The sequence below is a fragment of the Brassica napus genome, chromosome C4, assembly GCF_020379485.1.
Source record: "Brassica napus cultivar Da-Ae chromosome C4, Da-Ae, whole genome shotgun sequence".
Taxonomy (NCBI): domain Eukaryota; kingdom Viridiplantae; phylum Streptophyta; class Magnoliopsida; order Brassicales; family Brassicaceae; genus Brassica; species Brassica napus.
In genome coordinates, this window is record NC_063447.1 from 1,362,684 (window position 1) to 1,379,381 (window position 16,698).

General features: G+C 36.3%; 3 protein-coding genes across 3 annotated transcripts; all 3 read left to right on the forward strand.

Annotated features, from left to right (window-relative positions):
• Nucleotides 1-1,303: 1,303 nt before the first annotated feature.
• LOC106412504 (mitochondrial inner membrane protein OXA1-like) lies at nt 1,304-2,501 on the forward strand. Its single transcript, XM_022700719.2, has 2 exons — nt 1,304-1,448; nt 1,967-2,501. Exon 2 carries the CDS (start codon nt 1,970-1,972, stop codon nt 2,468-2,470), a length of 501 nt encoding a protein of 166 aa, XP_022556440.2. The 5' UTR covers nt 1,304-1,448; nt 1,967-1,969; the 3' UTR covers nt 2,471-2,501.
• A 5,129-nt stretch (nt 2,502-7,630) lies between these two features.
• On the forward strand, nt 7,631-8,924 carry LOC111205569. The gene is made up of 4 exons (XM_048754396.1): nt 7,631-8,071; nt 8,148-8,252; nt 8,341-8,395; nt 8,486-8,924. The coding sequence occupies exons 1-4, from the start codon at nt 7,958-7,960 to the stop codon at nt 8,629-8,631; spliced, it is 420 nt and encodes a 139-aa protein (XP_048610353.1). The 5' UTR covers nt 7,631-7,957; the 3' UTR covers nt 8,632-8,924.
• Nucleotides 8,925-9,166: 242 nt separating this feature from the next.
• LOC111205141 lies at nt 9,167-11,226 on the forward strand. The gene has a single exon (XM_022700567.2). The coding sequence runs from the start codon at nt 10,675-10,677 to the stop codon at nt 11,167-11,169; it is 495 nt and encodes a 164-aa protein (XP_022556288.1). The 5' UTR covers nt 9,167-10,674; the 3' UTR covers nt 11,170-11,226.
• Nucleotides 11,227-16,698: the final 5,472 nt, after the last annotated feature.

Here is a 16,698-nt window from a genome sequence, read left to right on the forward strand (position 1 = left end):
CGGATATCCGAAACCCGGATATCCAGAAACCACGAATCCGGATATTAAATCCACGGATCCGACGGATGCGGATCCGGATCCGGATACCCTAAATTTCCCGGATATCCGGATCCGTCCCAGGGCTAAAGCAACAGAGCTTCGATTATAGTGGGCCTTCAAAACCTAGTAAAGTATTGGGCTTTAAAGACCCAAGTTAGGGTCATGCATAAAAAATAGTGTAACTACTTTACAAACACGGCGGGAAAGCAGAGTTTTCGTAAGTGTTACAAACTTGTTGAAAGATCATTTCATTTGCGTGCTTGTCCTTCTAGTTAGTTGAAAAAAATCTTACTTTTCTCCTTTGTCTCGTAGGCGTGTTACTTTTTTACTTTTGCTTAGTAGCTGAGGGACATTTTGCTTTTGCTGTTCCAAGAATCACCACCGCGCCGCCGCCGGCCGTTCCAAATATTGCTCTGTTCTGTCTAGCATTTGCTCAAAAGAAATGGCTTCTGCTGCACTTCGTAGCTTCTCAAGGAGAAGAAATATTTGTCACAGCCCAACCCCAGCAAATTTTAAAACCTTAAACGTAAAGCCCACGTTTTAAGCCAAAACCCTAAAAAAGGTATTTTAGTAATTTTGAATGATCTGAACCCTAAACTCTTATACATATATATTGAGGGCAGAGGGAAAGACAATTTTTACGGCGAAGCTCTGCCAAAATAACCGACAACGCAGCATGCAGTTACTCTGAGATATCAGTGCCAAGTTGGGATTCTGGAGAGACGTTTGCGACCAGATACGAAAGTGTTAGGCAAAGAACTAAAGTTGGATTAATAGATCTCGTTGCAAGGAAGACACAACAACTTTCGAATCTCAATTATGAGGTAAATATCAGTTAGTTACTCAATCTACAAGTTGGGAAAAAACCATTACGTTTCTGAAATCGGTTCAGATCTGGTTTTTCTGTTTCACAGAGCCATATTGGAAAGATATTTCTGGTTGATACAAAAGGAGTTAGGTGACTTTCGTGATATTTTTAAAAAGCTGACGTTACCAGATTTCTATATCCACTAAGAACGCTTCATTAAGAGGTAAACTATGGAAGTTATTCGATCTTCAATTTGGAGAAAAATCACTGTTTTCTGAATCCAGAAATTCCAAGTCCGAAACCTGTTTTTCCAATTTCACATAGGGGTTTTGTGAGAAGGTTTCCCGGTGAACCAGAGAGAGTTAGAACATGAGTAAGGTGTCTCTGAAAAGATCTAGCTGCAAGGAATCTATATCTGTTGACGTTATCTTGTTTAGAGGTAAGAAAAAATACTTATTTTCGTTTCTTCCTGGACAAGAATCATCTTGTTCTGTCAAAACCAGAAACCTTAATTCGCTTCGAACGCAAATGCAGTTTCAGATCACTAGAACAGAGTGTCAACCCGCTAGTTTCAGAACCCACTTTCAACCTTAAAGCAAAGGTGAGGGTGCGATCTGTGGACTTTTATTATTATTAGTCAAGTTGTATTCTTAAATGCTAGGTCTAGGAATTTGGTATGTTTGATTGTTTGATGATTATTTGTGATGATAATGTTGATGACGATCTGTTAGTTGATAAATGTTAAAGTGATAAGTGATGAAGTTGTTAAGTAAATATTAAATGTGTAAAGTCGGACTGAGGACGAAGACATGGCGATCTCGTCAAAGCCCGTAAACCGGCTGACGAGCCCTAGGTGGCGTACGACCTTTCGAGGTGACGGCCAGCCTAAGTTGTCATGTTATTATTAATATTGGAAATGGTTATGAGATTAATGAATGTGTATTGAAATAAATGATGTGTTATGTTTGTTAATTGCTTAATATGTTGGGTGATGAATGTTCTAGGATTAGTATTTTCGCATGCAAGTTGGTTAATAATGTTAGGAGTCATGTGGGCAGAAATGACTATCCTCACTGAATGACTGTGTGTTATTCACCATTTTCCCTCTTTCTTTTTCAGTGTATGCAGGTGTTTCTTGTTGTTAAAGTTATGTCACAAGAATATGATTTGGGGGACGGGCATTACAAAAGAAACCTTTCTCCAAAATGGTTCTGCAAGACCTCCTCCTCAACCCCCCCTCTTGTTCTTCATGATCATGTCAAAGATTATAATACTAAGTCCACTTTCTCGGATTCAAGTCTTCTTGCTCGTAGTTTTCACAGGCAAGTGTTTATTGAAGACAGAAAGAAAATGTCTTTTGCTCAACCATTAGGTGCTTCTTCTGGAGTTTTGCTATGTAGACACATCTCCTCTTCTTCTGGAAAACCAGAAGAATCGAGCATAAAGATTGATGCTCTAGGAGATGTTGTCCCTGATGGATCTGTGGAAGCTGTGCAAGCAATGGTCAATAATCTAATTGGTTGGAGTCTAGAAATGAAATACTTATATCCCCCTGTGTACTGCGTGCAGTGTGTGATTATGGCAATCCATGACTTTACCGGCTTCAACTGGTATCTAGTTTGATTATTATATTTTGGTTGGTCTCTTTATGTTTTTGATGATTTTGTTACAGTGGTTTGGTTTGGTCACTACTCTTTGTATGTATATAGGTCGACGTCTGTTGTTCTTACGGCTTTACTGGCGAGTGGACTCATGTGGCCAGTCAAAATGCGGATTCAGAGACAAGTTTGGGAGTTAAAAGTTAGTTTCTGTAAACTCAGAGAGAATGTGTTATGGAAGCTGTGTATTGTATTCACATACGTCAAGTACTTATACATCTTTACGGTATCTTCTTGAGAAGATTTGGCCACATCTACAACTACCAAAGACTTATCTATAATACATTGTCCTTATCTCAACAAACTCAATCTCTATTGATATGACAGAACCAATACGGTCCGACCAACCCAAACTACTCTTAACACTCCCCCTCAAGTTGGCGCGTGTAAGTTTCGAACGCCCAACTTGTTTAGTAGATAGTGAAACGATGAGCTCCCCAAAGCCTTTGTCATTATATCGGCCAGTTGCTCTGTGGTCCGTACATGACGAAACGTGATCAGCCGGTCCTGAACTGCATCACGCACACTGTGGCAATCTGACTCGATGTGTTTCGTCCTTTCGTGAAACACAGGGTTCGTAGCTATGTAAATGGCCGATTTACTATCGCAGAACATCTGCATAGGGTCACTGTGTTTCACTCCAAAGTCTCCAAGTAAACGCTTCAACCATTTCAGCTCTCGTAGTGTCGCCGCCATCGCCCTATACTCTGCTTCCGCGGAAGAATGAGACACGGTGTCCTGCTTCTTGGTCTTCCAGGAAATGGGTGAGTCTCCCAACAGCACCACAAACGCAGACAGCGATCTTCTCGACAATGGACATGAAGCCCAATCCGAATCGCAGAAGGCTCTTATACGGAGATCACTGACGGCTTTTAACATAATCCCTTGTCCTGGACACCCCTTCAGGTACTTGAGTACACGCACCACCGCATCCCAATGAGCCTCCCTTGGCTTATGCATTACTTGTGACAAGATATGAATCGTATAGCTCAGCTCTGGTCTTGTAATCGCAAGATACACCAGCCGACCAACAACTCGTCTAAACCTCACTGGATCTCGGTAGAATGGCCCCTTGTCCGCCAACAGTTTGTGATTCTGCTCCATAGGCGTCGCTACTGGCTTACAACCCAACAAACCCGCTTCTGCCACTATGTCCAGAGCATACTTCCTCTGCGAAAGAAACATTCCCATCGGTCCTCTTGCTATCTCGATACCAAGAAAATACTTTGCTTTGCCCAAATCCTTCATCTTGAACCACCCGTTCAAGTAAGCTTTGAATCTTGTCATCATGTTCAAGTCATCACCAGCGATTATCAGATCATCTACGTAGATGAGAACGCGCAGACTTCGGCTATCTTTGATGTACGTGAACAGGGAGTAATCAGAGTATGATTGTTTGAACCCGAACTTCTTAAGCGCAGTTGTAAGTTTAGCGAACCAACAGCGCGGAGCCTGCTTCAAGCCATACAAAGATTTTCTCAGCTTACACACTTTCGTAGGACTGTCGCCATAGAAGCCTGGGGGCATCTTCATATACACTTCTTCCTCCAAGTCTCCATGTAGGAAGGCGTTGTGCACGTCCATCTGATGCACTTCCCAGTTTTTCGCAACTGCTACTTCCAACAACGTGCGAACAGTCGTCATCTTCGCCACAGGCGCAAACGTTTCCCCATAATCTCGGCCTTCCACTTGCCTGTTACCGCACACAACGAGTCGCGCTTTGGGTCTCTCCACTGTCCCGTCCGCGTTGTACTTATACTTGTAAACCCACTGGCATATCAGTGCTTTCTTTCCTTTAGGCAACTCTGTAACATCCCAAGTTCTCTGTTCCTCCAAGGCAACTACCTCCGTCGACATAGCTCCGTTCCATACAGGATCGAGCATTGCTTCTCTCCAGTTTCGCGGCTCCACCCCTGCGGTAATCGCTGCGAGAAAAGCTTGGTGTCTCTCTGAGAACACCGCATCAGTGATATAAGCTGTAATGGGATATGAGGAAGCGGAAGCGGTTTTACCTGGACTCATTTCTGAGTGCCGAGACGGAGCGAGAAGAACTGGGGGTGTGTTATGTTTATCAGGACTACATTGCGAGTTGTATGTTACGTAATCGCGAAGCTTGACTGAAGGCACTGGAACACGATGACCTCTGCCAAGGTTCTGTTCTGTTTCTGCCACTGCAGGTTGCTCTGTTTCTGTAACCAGAACCTCTGAAGTAGGCTCTGTTTCCGGTGCTTCGAGATCTGTCACTGGGCCAGCAGACTCCACCGTCTCTGTTACAGCTTCTGTATCTTCCTGCGTCTTTTCCTCCGTCGTTTCTGGGTTACTCCCCCTGGACTCAGGAACTGGCTGGATAGGATCGTGAACCTCAACGATCTTATGCAGAGATGAGAGCCCCGCAGGAGAACTGGTTTGATCATCGCGAAATGGGAACGACGTCTCAGTGAACTCCACGTCTCGGGACACAAAGAATTCTTCATTCTCCAGATCATACAACCTCCATCCTTTCTTGCCGAATGGATATCCGACGAAAATACATTTTCTGCTCCTTGCTTTGAACTTGTCTTTGTCGCGAGATGATTTGTGTGCGTAACACAGACATCCGAACGTTTTGATTCTGTCGTATGATGGAGACTTTCCATACAGACACTCGTACGGAGATTTCCCATGCAAGAGGCTGGAGGGAGTTTGATTGATGAGATGTGCTGCGGTTAGCACACTCTCGCCCCAGAACTTTATAGGGAGATTCGCCTGAAACATGATTGATCTTGATACGTTGAGGATATGCCGGTGCTTCCTTTCCACTCTACCATTTTGTTGTGGAGTTGCTACGCATGAAGTGTGATGTACAATGCCGCTCTCTGCGAAGTACTTTGACAGACACAAAAACTCTGTCCCATTGTCACTGCGGACTGTTTGAACTTGACGTCCGAACTGTCGCTGGGCAAAGGAACAAAAGTTGGGTAACACCGTTTTCACCTCGGATTTCTCTAACAATAGATGTATCCAGACAGCTCGTGAGCAATCATCGACGATCGTTAGAAAGTAGATAGCCCCGCATGATGCTGGTTCTCTGTACGGTCCCCATAAGTCAACATGTATTAATTCAAAAGGAACTGAAGCTTTGTTATAACTTTCTGAAAAAACACAACGAGTTTGCTTTGATTTAAAACAAATATCACATCCTCCAAACTTGTCGGAGTGATTCGAAACACCAGAAACAAAAGGTAAATGACTCAAAACACCAAAAGACGGATGCCCCAGCCTGCGATGCCACAAAGCCTTGTCCTCTGCTCCCTTAACTCTGAGACCTCGCCTGACTGTAACATCCCGATAAACATACACACCGCCCCGTTCTTCACCTGCTCCAATCAGGGTCCTCGTAAAACGGTCCTGCAAAACACACAGTGTATCAGAAAACATAGCAAGACAACCTGTCTGTTTCAGCAACTTCGCCACAGACAGTAATGTGCAGTTCAGGTCAGGGACTAATAAGACATGAGGCAGTGTTATCTTCTCTGAAAGTCGTAGTACACCACTTCGTGTGGCTTGCACTTGACTTCCATCAGCGAACCGCACTGGGCATCCCACCACAGCATGCATGTCACTGAGTAGTCTTGCATCACCAGTCATGTGGTGTGATGCTCCAGTGTCCAGTATAACCTCTCCGGTTTGTTTCTTACCGTTGAGCTTCTCTGGAATCGGAGTTGGCTTTTGTTGTTCTAGTAGCGCCGTGAGTGATGCCCACTGTTCTGCTGTCAAAGCTGGAACGTTTGTCCCTCCTGAGACTTGTGCCTGCATCGCGTTTGATTGCGCTTGACCACGTCCACGACCTCTGCTTCCTCCTCTTCCACGTCCAGTCCGATCTCCTCCTTGGTTCCTTTCTGTCCACCAGTCAGGAAAGCCAATGATTTGCCAACATTCTTTCTTTTCGTGTCCTGTTCTTCCACAATGAGAACAGATCACTCCTCCACGACTTCTTGTAACGACAGCTGCTGGCCCGGTATCTCCATGGGTCACCTCTGATCTGGTCAAGAAGCCAACAGCGTCCTGTTTGGTCTCCACACGGGACGTCAGAAGCCTTCGTTCTTCTCGTACAACTCTCTGGTAGACCGAGTTTAGGTCTGGTAATGGGTCCATCCCAATGATATTGGTGCAGACGTTACCGAACCTCGCATCATCGAGTCCCATGAGAAACATATGGACTTTCTCCTCTTCATAGTCCTTGTTAATCTTCTCAGACGCTCCACAGGTACAAGTCGGAAGGGGCTTATAGCTCAACAGCTCCTCCCATTTTGATGAAAGCCGGCCAAAGTAATCCAAGACAGTCAACCCGTCTTGTTTGCAAGCCGCCAACTCTGCTTTAAGCTGATGAACACGCACAGCGTTTCCAATCGAGAACCTTCTCTTCAGGTCGCTCCACATCTTGAACGCATCCGGTGTGAACGTCACAGTCGAACGCACAGTGGCTGAGATTGAGGTTCTTATCCACCCCACAATCATGGAGTTAACCGTCTTCCACAACTCGGCCTCTGCTGGTTTCTCATTCTCATCAGGCATCAACAAGGTGCCATTAATGAAACCTATCTTGCGCTTCGCACGAAGCGCGTTCTCCAACTCCGATGCCCACTCGGCATAGTTTTCTCCAGTCAACGTAACCGGAGTGATTGACGCTCCCGGATTGTCGGAGTGCGACAGAAAGTAAGGTGATCCCATACTGATTTCGTTGTTGCTGCTACCTGCAGTCGTGATCTCTCCCTTCGTCATCCCTCACAGTCTCTCTTTTACAATTTTATTTGATCTTTCACACAAGCTCTGATACCATGTAAACTCAGAGAGAATGTGTTATGGAAGCTGTGTATTGTATTCACATACGTCAAGTACTTATACATCTTTACGGTATCTTCTTGAGAAGATTTGGCCACATCTACAACTACCAAAGACTTATCTATAATACATTGTCCTTATCTCAACAAACTCAATCTCTATTGATATGACAGAACCAATACGGTCCGACCAACCCAAACTACTCTTAACAGTTTCTTTTTCTTTTCTTGTTTGCTTACTCGACTTTGCTTTTGAAACCTTTACACAATTCTTTTGTAAATTAGATTTTGCGTATGAGCATTCAAAACGTGAGGAGAGTGATGCAGACATGTGATCCAAAAGATCTGGCTGAAAACAAAAAATTGGAAGCAGAGCTGACAGTAAAGTGAGTTTCCTTACACTATGTCTTATGTCCCAAACAATGAAACAATGAATGTCTATCTTTGACTTTCAATTATGTACATCAGATTTGAAAAATGTGGCTTGTCTTATATGCCACTATGCTTTCTTGATCTATTAATCCCCATGGCCTGTATCCAAGCGGTAAAAAAACGAAAGTGAATTTTTTTTTTGTATATGTTCTCACTCTTGTCTACTAACTCAGTACTTATTTTTAAAACAGATTAATATCATGTGTGTATTAGATAAAGTGTTTGAAAACGGTGGAATATGGGTTGGTGATCTTTCGACTCAAGACAACATGTTACCTCTACTGACAGCCTTAACTTTCTGGTTCACATCCAAGGTCTCTGAGAGGTTTAATGTGAAAATCAGACCATATGATTTCACAAACTAACTTTGACATGTCCGTTTTTCGATAGGTCCTCACCACAAGCCTGACAAAGATTTTATCCAGAATCAAGGAACTCCCTTTGTATTGCATTTTCTTTCTTGTGTTCCAAGCTGCATTTAAATTATATTTCCCGGTAAATAATGCTATGCTCTCAGAGCTTTGATCTTTACCATTTTCTTGAATCATGGCGCGTCTCAGTTTAATGTTCTTTTTTTGTGCAGGCAGTGTACTTTTACTTGATCACATATAAGCTATCTCCATACACATTACACCTGAGTAAGTCCCTCTTTTCTTCTCTTTCTCAGACTGTTTTTCTTGATCAATCTAAAACACTAAACTCTTTTTTTTTTCTTTTTATTCAAATAGTGTGTAGATCCAAACAAATAGCAAAGTTGAGCAAGACACTCGGGGTGCCATATGTTCCAGTAACGGCCTCTGATCAGGAAAAGATCATGGCGAGCGTGATAACTGTTATGAAGGAGTTTATTGATGTGAGGAAAGACAAGAAATGAATCTTATTTTGCTCGCCCACACGGCCTCTCTGCCGTTTTAGTCTTCAAATAAAAGCTACTTGAATACTCTTGTATTCATGTACAACTTATGGCACCTGTTTTTAGTTTATGAACTTATCTCTTTGTGAAGACTATAACTTTAAAACATCAATCTATCTAGTTTTCCATACATGGTTCTTGTCTATGCCAACACTCTTGCTTTTCAATATTTGTTTACTAAAAAGATGGAGCACTAAAAGCTAGAAAAAATACATCCGTTTTATTATAATATATGATGTTTTTACAATGTTTTTTGTTATTTAATAATAGGTGATGTTTTGACATTTCAATGTCAATTTTTACTTTATTAAAAATTGTTTAACCAATTAAATTATACATCTTTATTTATAATTGTTTGCATTTTTTTAATCTATATTTCTTAAAGTGCTTTAAGGAAAAAAAAATGAATTCTCTTAGTGCTTGTGCTTTCTTAGAAAACATAATGTATAACGAAAGAGAGTTAGTATCGTTAACTAGGGCTGAGCATTATATCCGCTAAATTCAATTCGATTTGTTATTCGTTTCGATTCGATTCGAAAATTTCGGATATCCATAAACCTTCGAAACAAAACAAATACTAAAAATCAATATCCATTAATATCGAAGCAAATCACAAATATTAAAATTTTGGGAAGCTGATATCCGATCCGATCCGACAATATATAAATACATGTATATTTTGATTATATTTAAAGTTTTAAATGTATAAAATTATATAATTATTATTCTAACATATGATTGACATATTCTATTCACACTATTACTTATATAAGAGTATTACGTAAAAGGAAGAGAAATTTTTTATAACAGTTATAACCATTTTCTTAAGTTTTTTTGTTATTATAATTGTTACCTAAGTTTAAAAATTTACAAAATATGTAGACTCACAACTTCTTTTAATTTTTATCTTATATATCATGCAAAAACATATTTTACAAAACAAATTTGTTTCAAATTTTTAAGATTATTTGTATTAATCAAAGCAGATAAGATATCCATAAGTATCCGTAAATATCTGCAAATATCTATTTATTTTCCGGATATCCGTTTTCCGAATATCCGTGTTTATCCGAATATCCTTATTTTTCCGAAGCAAAGCAAATCTAAAAATTAGATATCTGTAACATACGAAACAAATCATAAATACTTTCAAAAACTCGGATATCTGATCCCGTGCCCATGCCTATTGTTAACAAATTAAGTGGACCGCGTGCAAATGGTTACACAATTATTTGAAATCACTGTGGATGCATGCAGTACTTGGCTCCAAGACCAACATTATTTCAAAGATCAGAGAGAGAATTCGCCTTTCTCTCTACCTGACCGGAGCTATTCAAAACGCACCGTATCAGCTATAAGCATACAAGCTTCGTTTAGTGGGCTCTAAAAGCAGCATTAACCCTGTTTCTTAAGTTGGTTCTTGAGAGGTGGGTTCCACAGTTTTAATAAAAATCGTCTCTTAATGCTTTTCTGTAAGGGGCGCTTCTAACTCGGTTTTAGCACTGTTTGCGGGCCCCACTGACACGTGACGGCCCGCAATTGGTTAATTTTTTTTTTTTATGAAAAAAAATTAAAAAAAAAAATTTTCACCTAAAAACCCGTGTAAGAGGCTCTAACTAAATTGCTCATGCATAATAAAAAAAAGGTCATAACTACCTAAAAACGGCAACTACTTTACAAACTTGGCGGAAAGCAGAGTTCGTAGAGTTACAAGTTTGTGAAACATCATTTCATTTGCGTGTTTGCCCTTTCTAGTTAGTTGAAAAATATCTGGTAAAGCTCATTACTTTAACCAAAGGAAAGCTATAATGATGTGTCTCTTTGTCTCGTTTTTGAGGAAACTAAGGGTTTTAATATTAAGATCCTTACCTTAATCAATATACATCTCTCTCTCTCTTTCTGTCCTGTCTAGATCTTGCGTAGATGAGAAAATTTTTGCTTCTACTGTTCGTGTAAAAATCACCATCCCAAGTTTTTGCTTTTTGACTTCTTTTAGCTCTAGAAATGGCTTCTGCTCTTCGAATCTTCTCAAGGAGAAAGATTTCACCAAAATGGTTCTGCAAGACCTCCTCCACAAGCCCTCTTGTTCTTCATCATGTCAAAGATTATACTGGACCATGCTTAACAGATTCAAGCCTTCTTCTTGCTCGTAGTTTTCACAGGCAAGTGTTCTTTGAAGATGGAAAGAAAATGTCTTTTGGTCAACCATTAGGTGCTTCTTCTGGAGTGTTTCTATGTAGACACATCTCCTCTTCTTCTTCTTCTTGCAAACCAGAAGAATGGAGCATAAAGATTGATGCCTTCGGAGATATTGTTGAGGGACTTGTCCCTGAGAAATCTGTGGAAGCAATGTCCACTACTATAGATGGATGTAGTAGTGCTGCAGCAGTTGAAAACTTTTCTTCCCCTGTGAACTGCGTGCATTATGTGATTAATGGAATCCATGACCTTACTGGCTCCAACTTTAAAATTTATAAACACATTCTATATTTGTACTGATTTATATTAAACTCTCTTTCATGGTACATGGACATCGTTTTAATTTTTTGTCAATTAATTTAGTAAAACTTCATAATACTCCCTAAATTGGTGAACTCCACTATAAAATCGCTATTATCTAAAAAAACAGAGACAACAAAAGTTCCAAACATCTTTGACTTTCATCTATGTTAGTGAAGGATGCAAATATGCATTAAAACAGAATTTTCATACTTTTGATTTTTTCTCAAAATCTACGTATTAACCCCTAGGAAAATATTTAATTTTTCGGTAAATGCTCTAGATACTGAAGCCTATGATCTTTATTGTTGTTTTAAAATTTCTAAACACATTTTACATTTGTATTAATGTATATTAAACTCACTTTCATGGTACATGGACATCGTTTTCATTTTCGGTCAATTAATTTAGTAAAACTTCATAATACTCCCTAAATTGAGGACTAACACTTATAAAATCGCTATTCTCTAGACAACCAAAGTTCCAAACCTCTTTGGCCTTCATCATATGTTAGCGAATGGTGCAACTATGCATTAAAACAATATTTTCATATTTTTGAATTTTGCTCAAAATCTATGTGTTAACCCCTACAAAATATTGATTTTTTTGGTAAATGCTCTATATACTGAAGCCTATGATCTTTAGTGTTTTTTTTTTTTAAATTTCTAAACACATTCTACTTTTGTATTAATGTATATTAAACTCTCTTTCATGGTACATAGACATCGTTTTAATTTTTTGCCAATTAATTTAGTAAAACTTCATAATACTCCCTAAATTGGTGGAATAACCACTATAAAATTGTTATTTTCTAGAGAAACGGAGACAAAAAAAGTTCTAAACCTCTTTGACCTTAATCATATGTTAGTGAAGAATGAAACTATGCCTTAAAACAGTATTTTCATATTTTTGAATTTTTCTCAAAATCTATGTGTTCCCTACGAAAATATATAATTTTTCGGTAAATGCTCTATATACTGAAGCCTATGATCTTTAGTATTGTTTTAAAATTTCTAAATGCATTTTAAATTTGAATTAATGTATATTAAACTCTCTTTCATGGTACATAGGCATCGTTTTAATTTTTTGTTAATTAATTCAGTAAAACTTCATAATACTTCCTAAATTGGTGGACAAACCACTATAAAATCTCTATTTTCTTGAGAAACGGAGACAACAAAAGTTCCAAACCTCTTTGACCTTCATCATATGTTAGTGAAGGATGCAACTATGCATTAAAACAGTATTTTCATATTTTTGATTTTTTTTCAAAATCTATGTGTTAACCCCTACGAATATATAGATTTTTTTCGGTAAATGCTCTATATACTGAAGCCTATGATCTTTTGTGTTGTTTTAAAATTTCTAAACACATTCTACATTTGTATTAATGTATATTAAATTCACTTTTATGGTACAAGAGCAATGTTTTAATTCTTTGTCCATTAATTTAGTAAAACTTCATAATACTCCCTAAATTGGTGGATTAACCACTATAAAATCGATATTTTCTAAGGAAACGGAGATAACAAAAGTTCCAAACCTCTTTGATCTTCATCATATGTTAGCGAAGGATGCAACTATGCATTAAAACAGTATTTTCATATTTTTGAATTTTTTTCAAAATCTATGTGTTAACCCCTACGAATATATTGAAATTTTCAATAAATGCTCTATACACTGAAGCCTATGATCTTTAGTGTTGTTTTAAAACTTCTAAACACATTCTACATTTGTATTAATGTATATTAAACTCACTTTTATGGTATATGGACATCGTTTTAATTTTCTGTCAATTAATTTAGTAAAACTTCATAATACTCCCTAAATTGGTGGAATAACCACTATAAAATTGTTATTTTCTAGAGAAACGGAGACAACAAAAGTTCTAAACCTCTTTGACCTTAATCATATGTTAGTGAAGAATGAAACTATGCATTAAAACAGTATTTTCATATTTTTGAATTTTTCTCAAAATCTATGTGTTCCCTACGAAAATATAGAATTTTTCGGTAAATGTTCTATATACTGAAGCCTATGATCTTTAGTATTGTTTTAAAATTTCAAAACGCATTTTAAATTTGTATTAATGTATATTAAACTCTCTTTCATGGTACATAGGCATCGTTTTAATTTTTTGTCAATTAATTTAGTAAAACTTCATAATACATCCTAAATTGGTGGACAAACCACTATAAAATATCTATTTTCTTGAGAAACGGAGACAACAAAAGTTCCAAACCTCTTTGACCTTCATCATATGTTAGTGAAGGATGCAACTATGCATTAAAACAGTATTTTCATATTTTTGTTTTTTTTTTCAAAATCTATGTGTTAACCCCTACGAATATATTGAATTTTCAGTATATGCTCTATATCCTGAAGCCTATGATCTTTTGTGTTGTTTTAAAATTTCTAAACACATTATACATTTGTATTAATGTATATTAAACTACTTTTATGGTACATGAGCAACGTTTTAATTCTTTGTCATATAATTTAGTAAAACTTCATAATACTCCCTAAATTGGTGGACTAACACTTACAAAATCGCTATTCTCTAGAGAAACGGAGACAAAAAAAGTTCCAAACCTCTTTGATCTTCATCATATGTTAGCGAAGGATGCAACTATGCATTAAAACAGTATTTTCATATTTTTGAATTTTTTTCAAAATCTATGTGTTAACCCCTACGAATATATTGAAATTTTCAATTAATGCTCTATACACTGAAGCCTATGATCTTTAGTGTTGTTTTAAAATTTCTAAACATATTCTACATTTGTATTAATGTATATTAAACTCACTTTTATGGTACATGGACATCGTTTTAATTTTCTGTCAATTAATTTAGTAAAAGTTCATAATACTCCCTGAATTGGTGGACTAACACTTATAAAATTGCTATTCTCTAAAGAAACGGAAACAACAAAAGTTTCATACCTCTTTGCCTTCATCATATGTTTGCGAAGGATCCAACTATGCATTAAAACAATTTTTTCATATTTTTGAATTTTTCTCAAAATCTATGTGTTAACCCATACGAAAATATTGAATTTTCGGTAAATGCTCTATATTCTGAAGCCTATGATCTTTAGTGTTGTTTTAAAATTTCTAAATACATTATACATTTGTATTAATGTATATTAAACTCTCTTTCATGGTACATGGGCATCGTTTCAATTTTTTGTCAATTAATTTTGTAAAACTTCATAATACTCCCTAAATTGGTGGACACCACTATAAAATCGATATTTTTTAGGGAAACGGAGACAACAAAAGTTCCAAACCTTTTTGACCTTCATCATATATTAGTGAAAGATGCAACTATGCATTAAAACAGTATTTTCATATTTTTGAAAATTTCTCAAAATCTATGTGTTAACAACCCCTATGAAAATATTTAATTTTTCGGTAAATACTCTATATACTGAGGCTTATGATCTTTAGTGTTTTTTTTTAATTTCTAAACACATTCTACATTTGTATTAATGTATATTAAACTCCCTTTCATGGTACATGTGCATCGTTTTAATTCTTTGTCAATTAATTTAGTAAAACTTCATAATACTCCCTAAATTGGTGGATTAACCAACTATAAAATCGTTATTTTATAGAGAAACGGAGATAACAAAAGTTTCAAACCTCTTTGACCTTCATCATATGTTAGTGAATGGTGCAACTATGCATTAAAACAATATTATCATATTTCTGAAATTTTCTCAAGATCTATGTTTTATAATCCCTACGAAAATATTGAATTTTTCGATAAATGTTCTATATAGTGAAGCCTATGATTTTTAGTGTTGTTTAAAATTTCTAAACACATTCTACATTTGTATTAATGTATATTAAACTCTCTTTCATGGTATATGGACATCGTTTTATTTTTTTGTCAATTAATTTAGTAAAACTTCATAATACTCCCTAAATTGTTGGACAAACAACTATAAAATCGCTATTTTCTAGAGAAACGGAGACAACAAAATTTTCAAACCTCTTTGACGTTCATCATATGTTAGTGAAGGATGCAACTATGAATTAAAACAGTATTTTCATATTTTTGAATTTTTCTCAAAATCTGCGTGTTAACCTCTACGAAAATATTGATTTTTTTTGTTCAATGCTCTATATACTGAAGCCTATTATCTTTTGTGTTGTTTTAAAATTTATAAACACATTCTACAATTGTACTAATTTATATTAAACTCTCTTTCATGGTACATGGGCATCGTTTTAATTTTTTGTCAATTAATTTAGTAAAACTTCATAATACTCCTTAAATTGGTGGACTCCACTATAAAATCGCTATTATCTAAAAAAACAGAGACAACAAAGGTTCCAAATCTCTTTGAATTTCATCTATGTTAGTGAAGGATGCAAATATGCATTAAAATAGAATTTTCATACTTTTGAATTTTTCTCAAAATCTACGTATTAACTAACTCCGACGAAAATATTTAATTTTTCGGTAAATGCTCTAGATACTGAAGCCTATGATCTTTATTGTTGTTTTAAAATTTCTAAACACATTTTAAATTTGTATTAATGTATATTAAACTCACTTTCATGGCACATGGACATCGTTTTAATTTTCGGTCAATTAATTTAGTAAAACTTCATAATACTCTCTAAATTGAGGACTAACACTTATAAAATCGCTATTCTCTAGACAACCAAAGTTCCAAACCTTTTTGGCCTTCATCATATGTTAGCGAATGATGCAACTATGCATTAAAACAGTATTTTCATATTTTTGAATTTTGCTCAAAATCTATGTGTTAACCCCTACAAAATATTGATTTTTTTGGTAAATGCTCTATATACTGAAGCCTATGATCTTTAGTGTTTTTTTTTTTAAATTTCTAAACACATTCTACTTTTGTATTAATGTATATTAAACTCTCTTTCATGGTACATAGACATCGTTTTAATTTTTTGCCAATTAATTTAGTAAAACTTCATAATACTCCCTAAATTGGTGGAATAACCACTATAAAATTGTTATTTTCTAGAGAAACGGAGACAAAAAAAGTTCTAAACCTCTTTGACCTTAATCATATGTTAGTGAAGAATGAAACTATGCCTTAAAACAGTATTTTCATATTTTTGAATTTTTCTCAAAATCTATGTGTTCCCTACGAAAATATATAATTTTTCGGTAAATGCTCTATATACTGAAGCCTATGATCTTTAGTATTGTTTTAAAATTTCTAAATGCATTTTAAATTTGAATTAATGTATATTAAACTCTCTTTCATGGTACATAGGCATCGTTTTAATTTTTTGTTAATTAATTCAGTAAAACTTCATAATACTTCCTAAATTGGTGGACAAACCACTATAAAATCTCTATTTTCTTGAGAAACGGAGACAACAAAAGTTCCAAACCTCTTTGACCTTCATCATATGTTAGTGAAGGATGCAACTATGCATTAAAACAGTATTTTCATATTTTTGATTTTTTTTCAAAATCTATGTGTTAACCCCTACGAATATATAGATTTTTTTCGGTAAATGCTCTATATA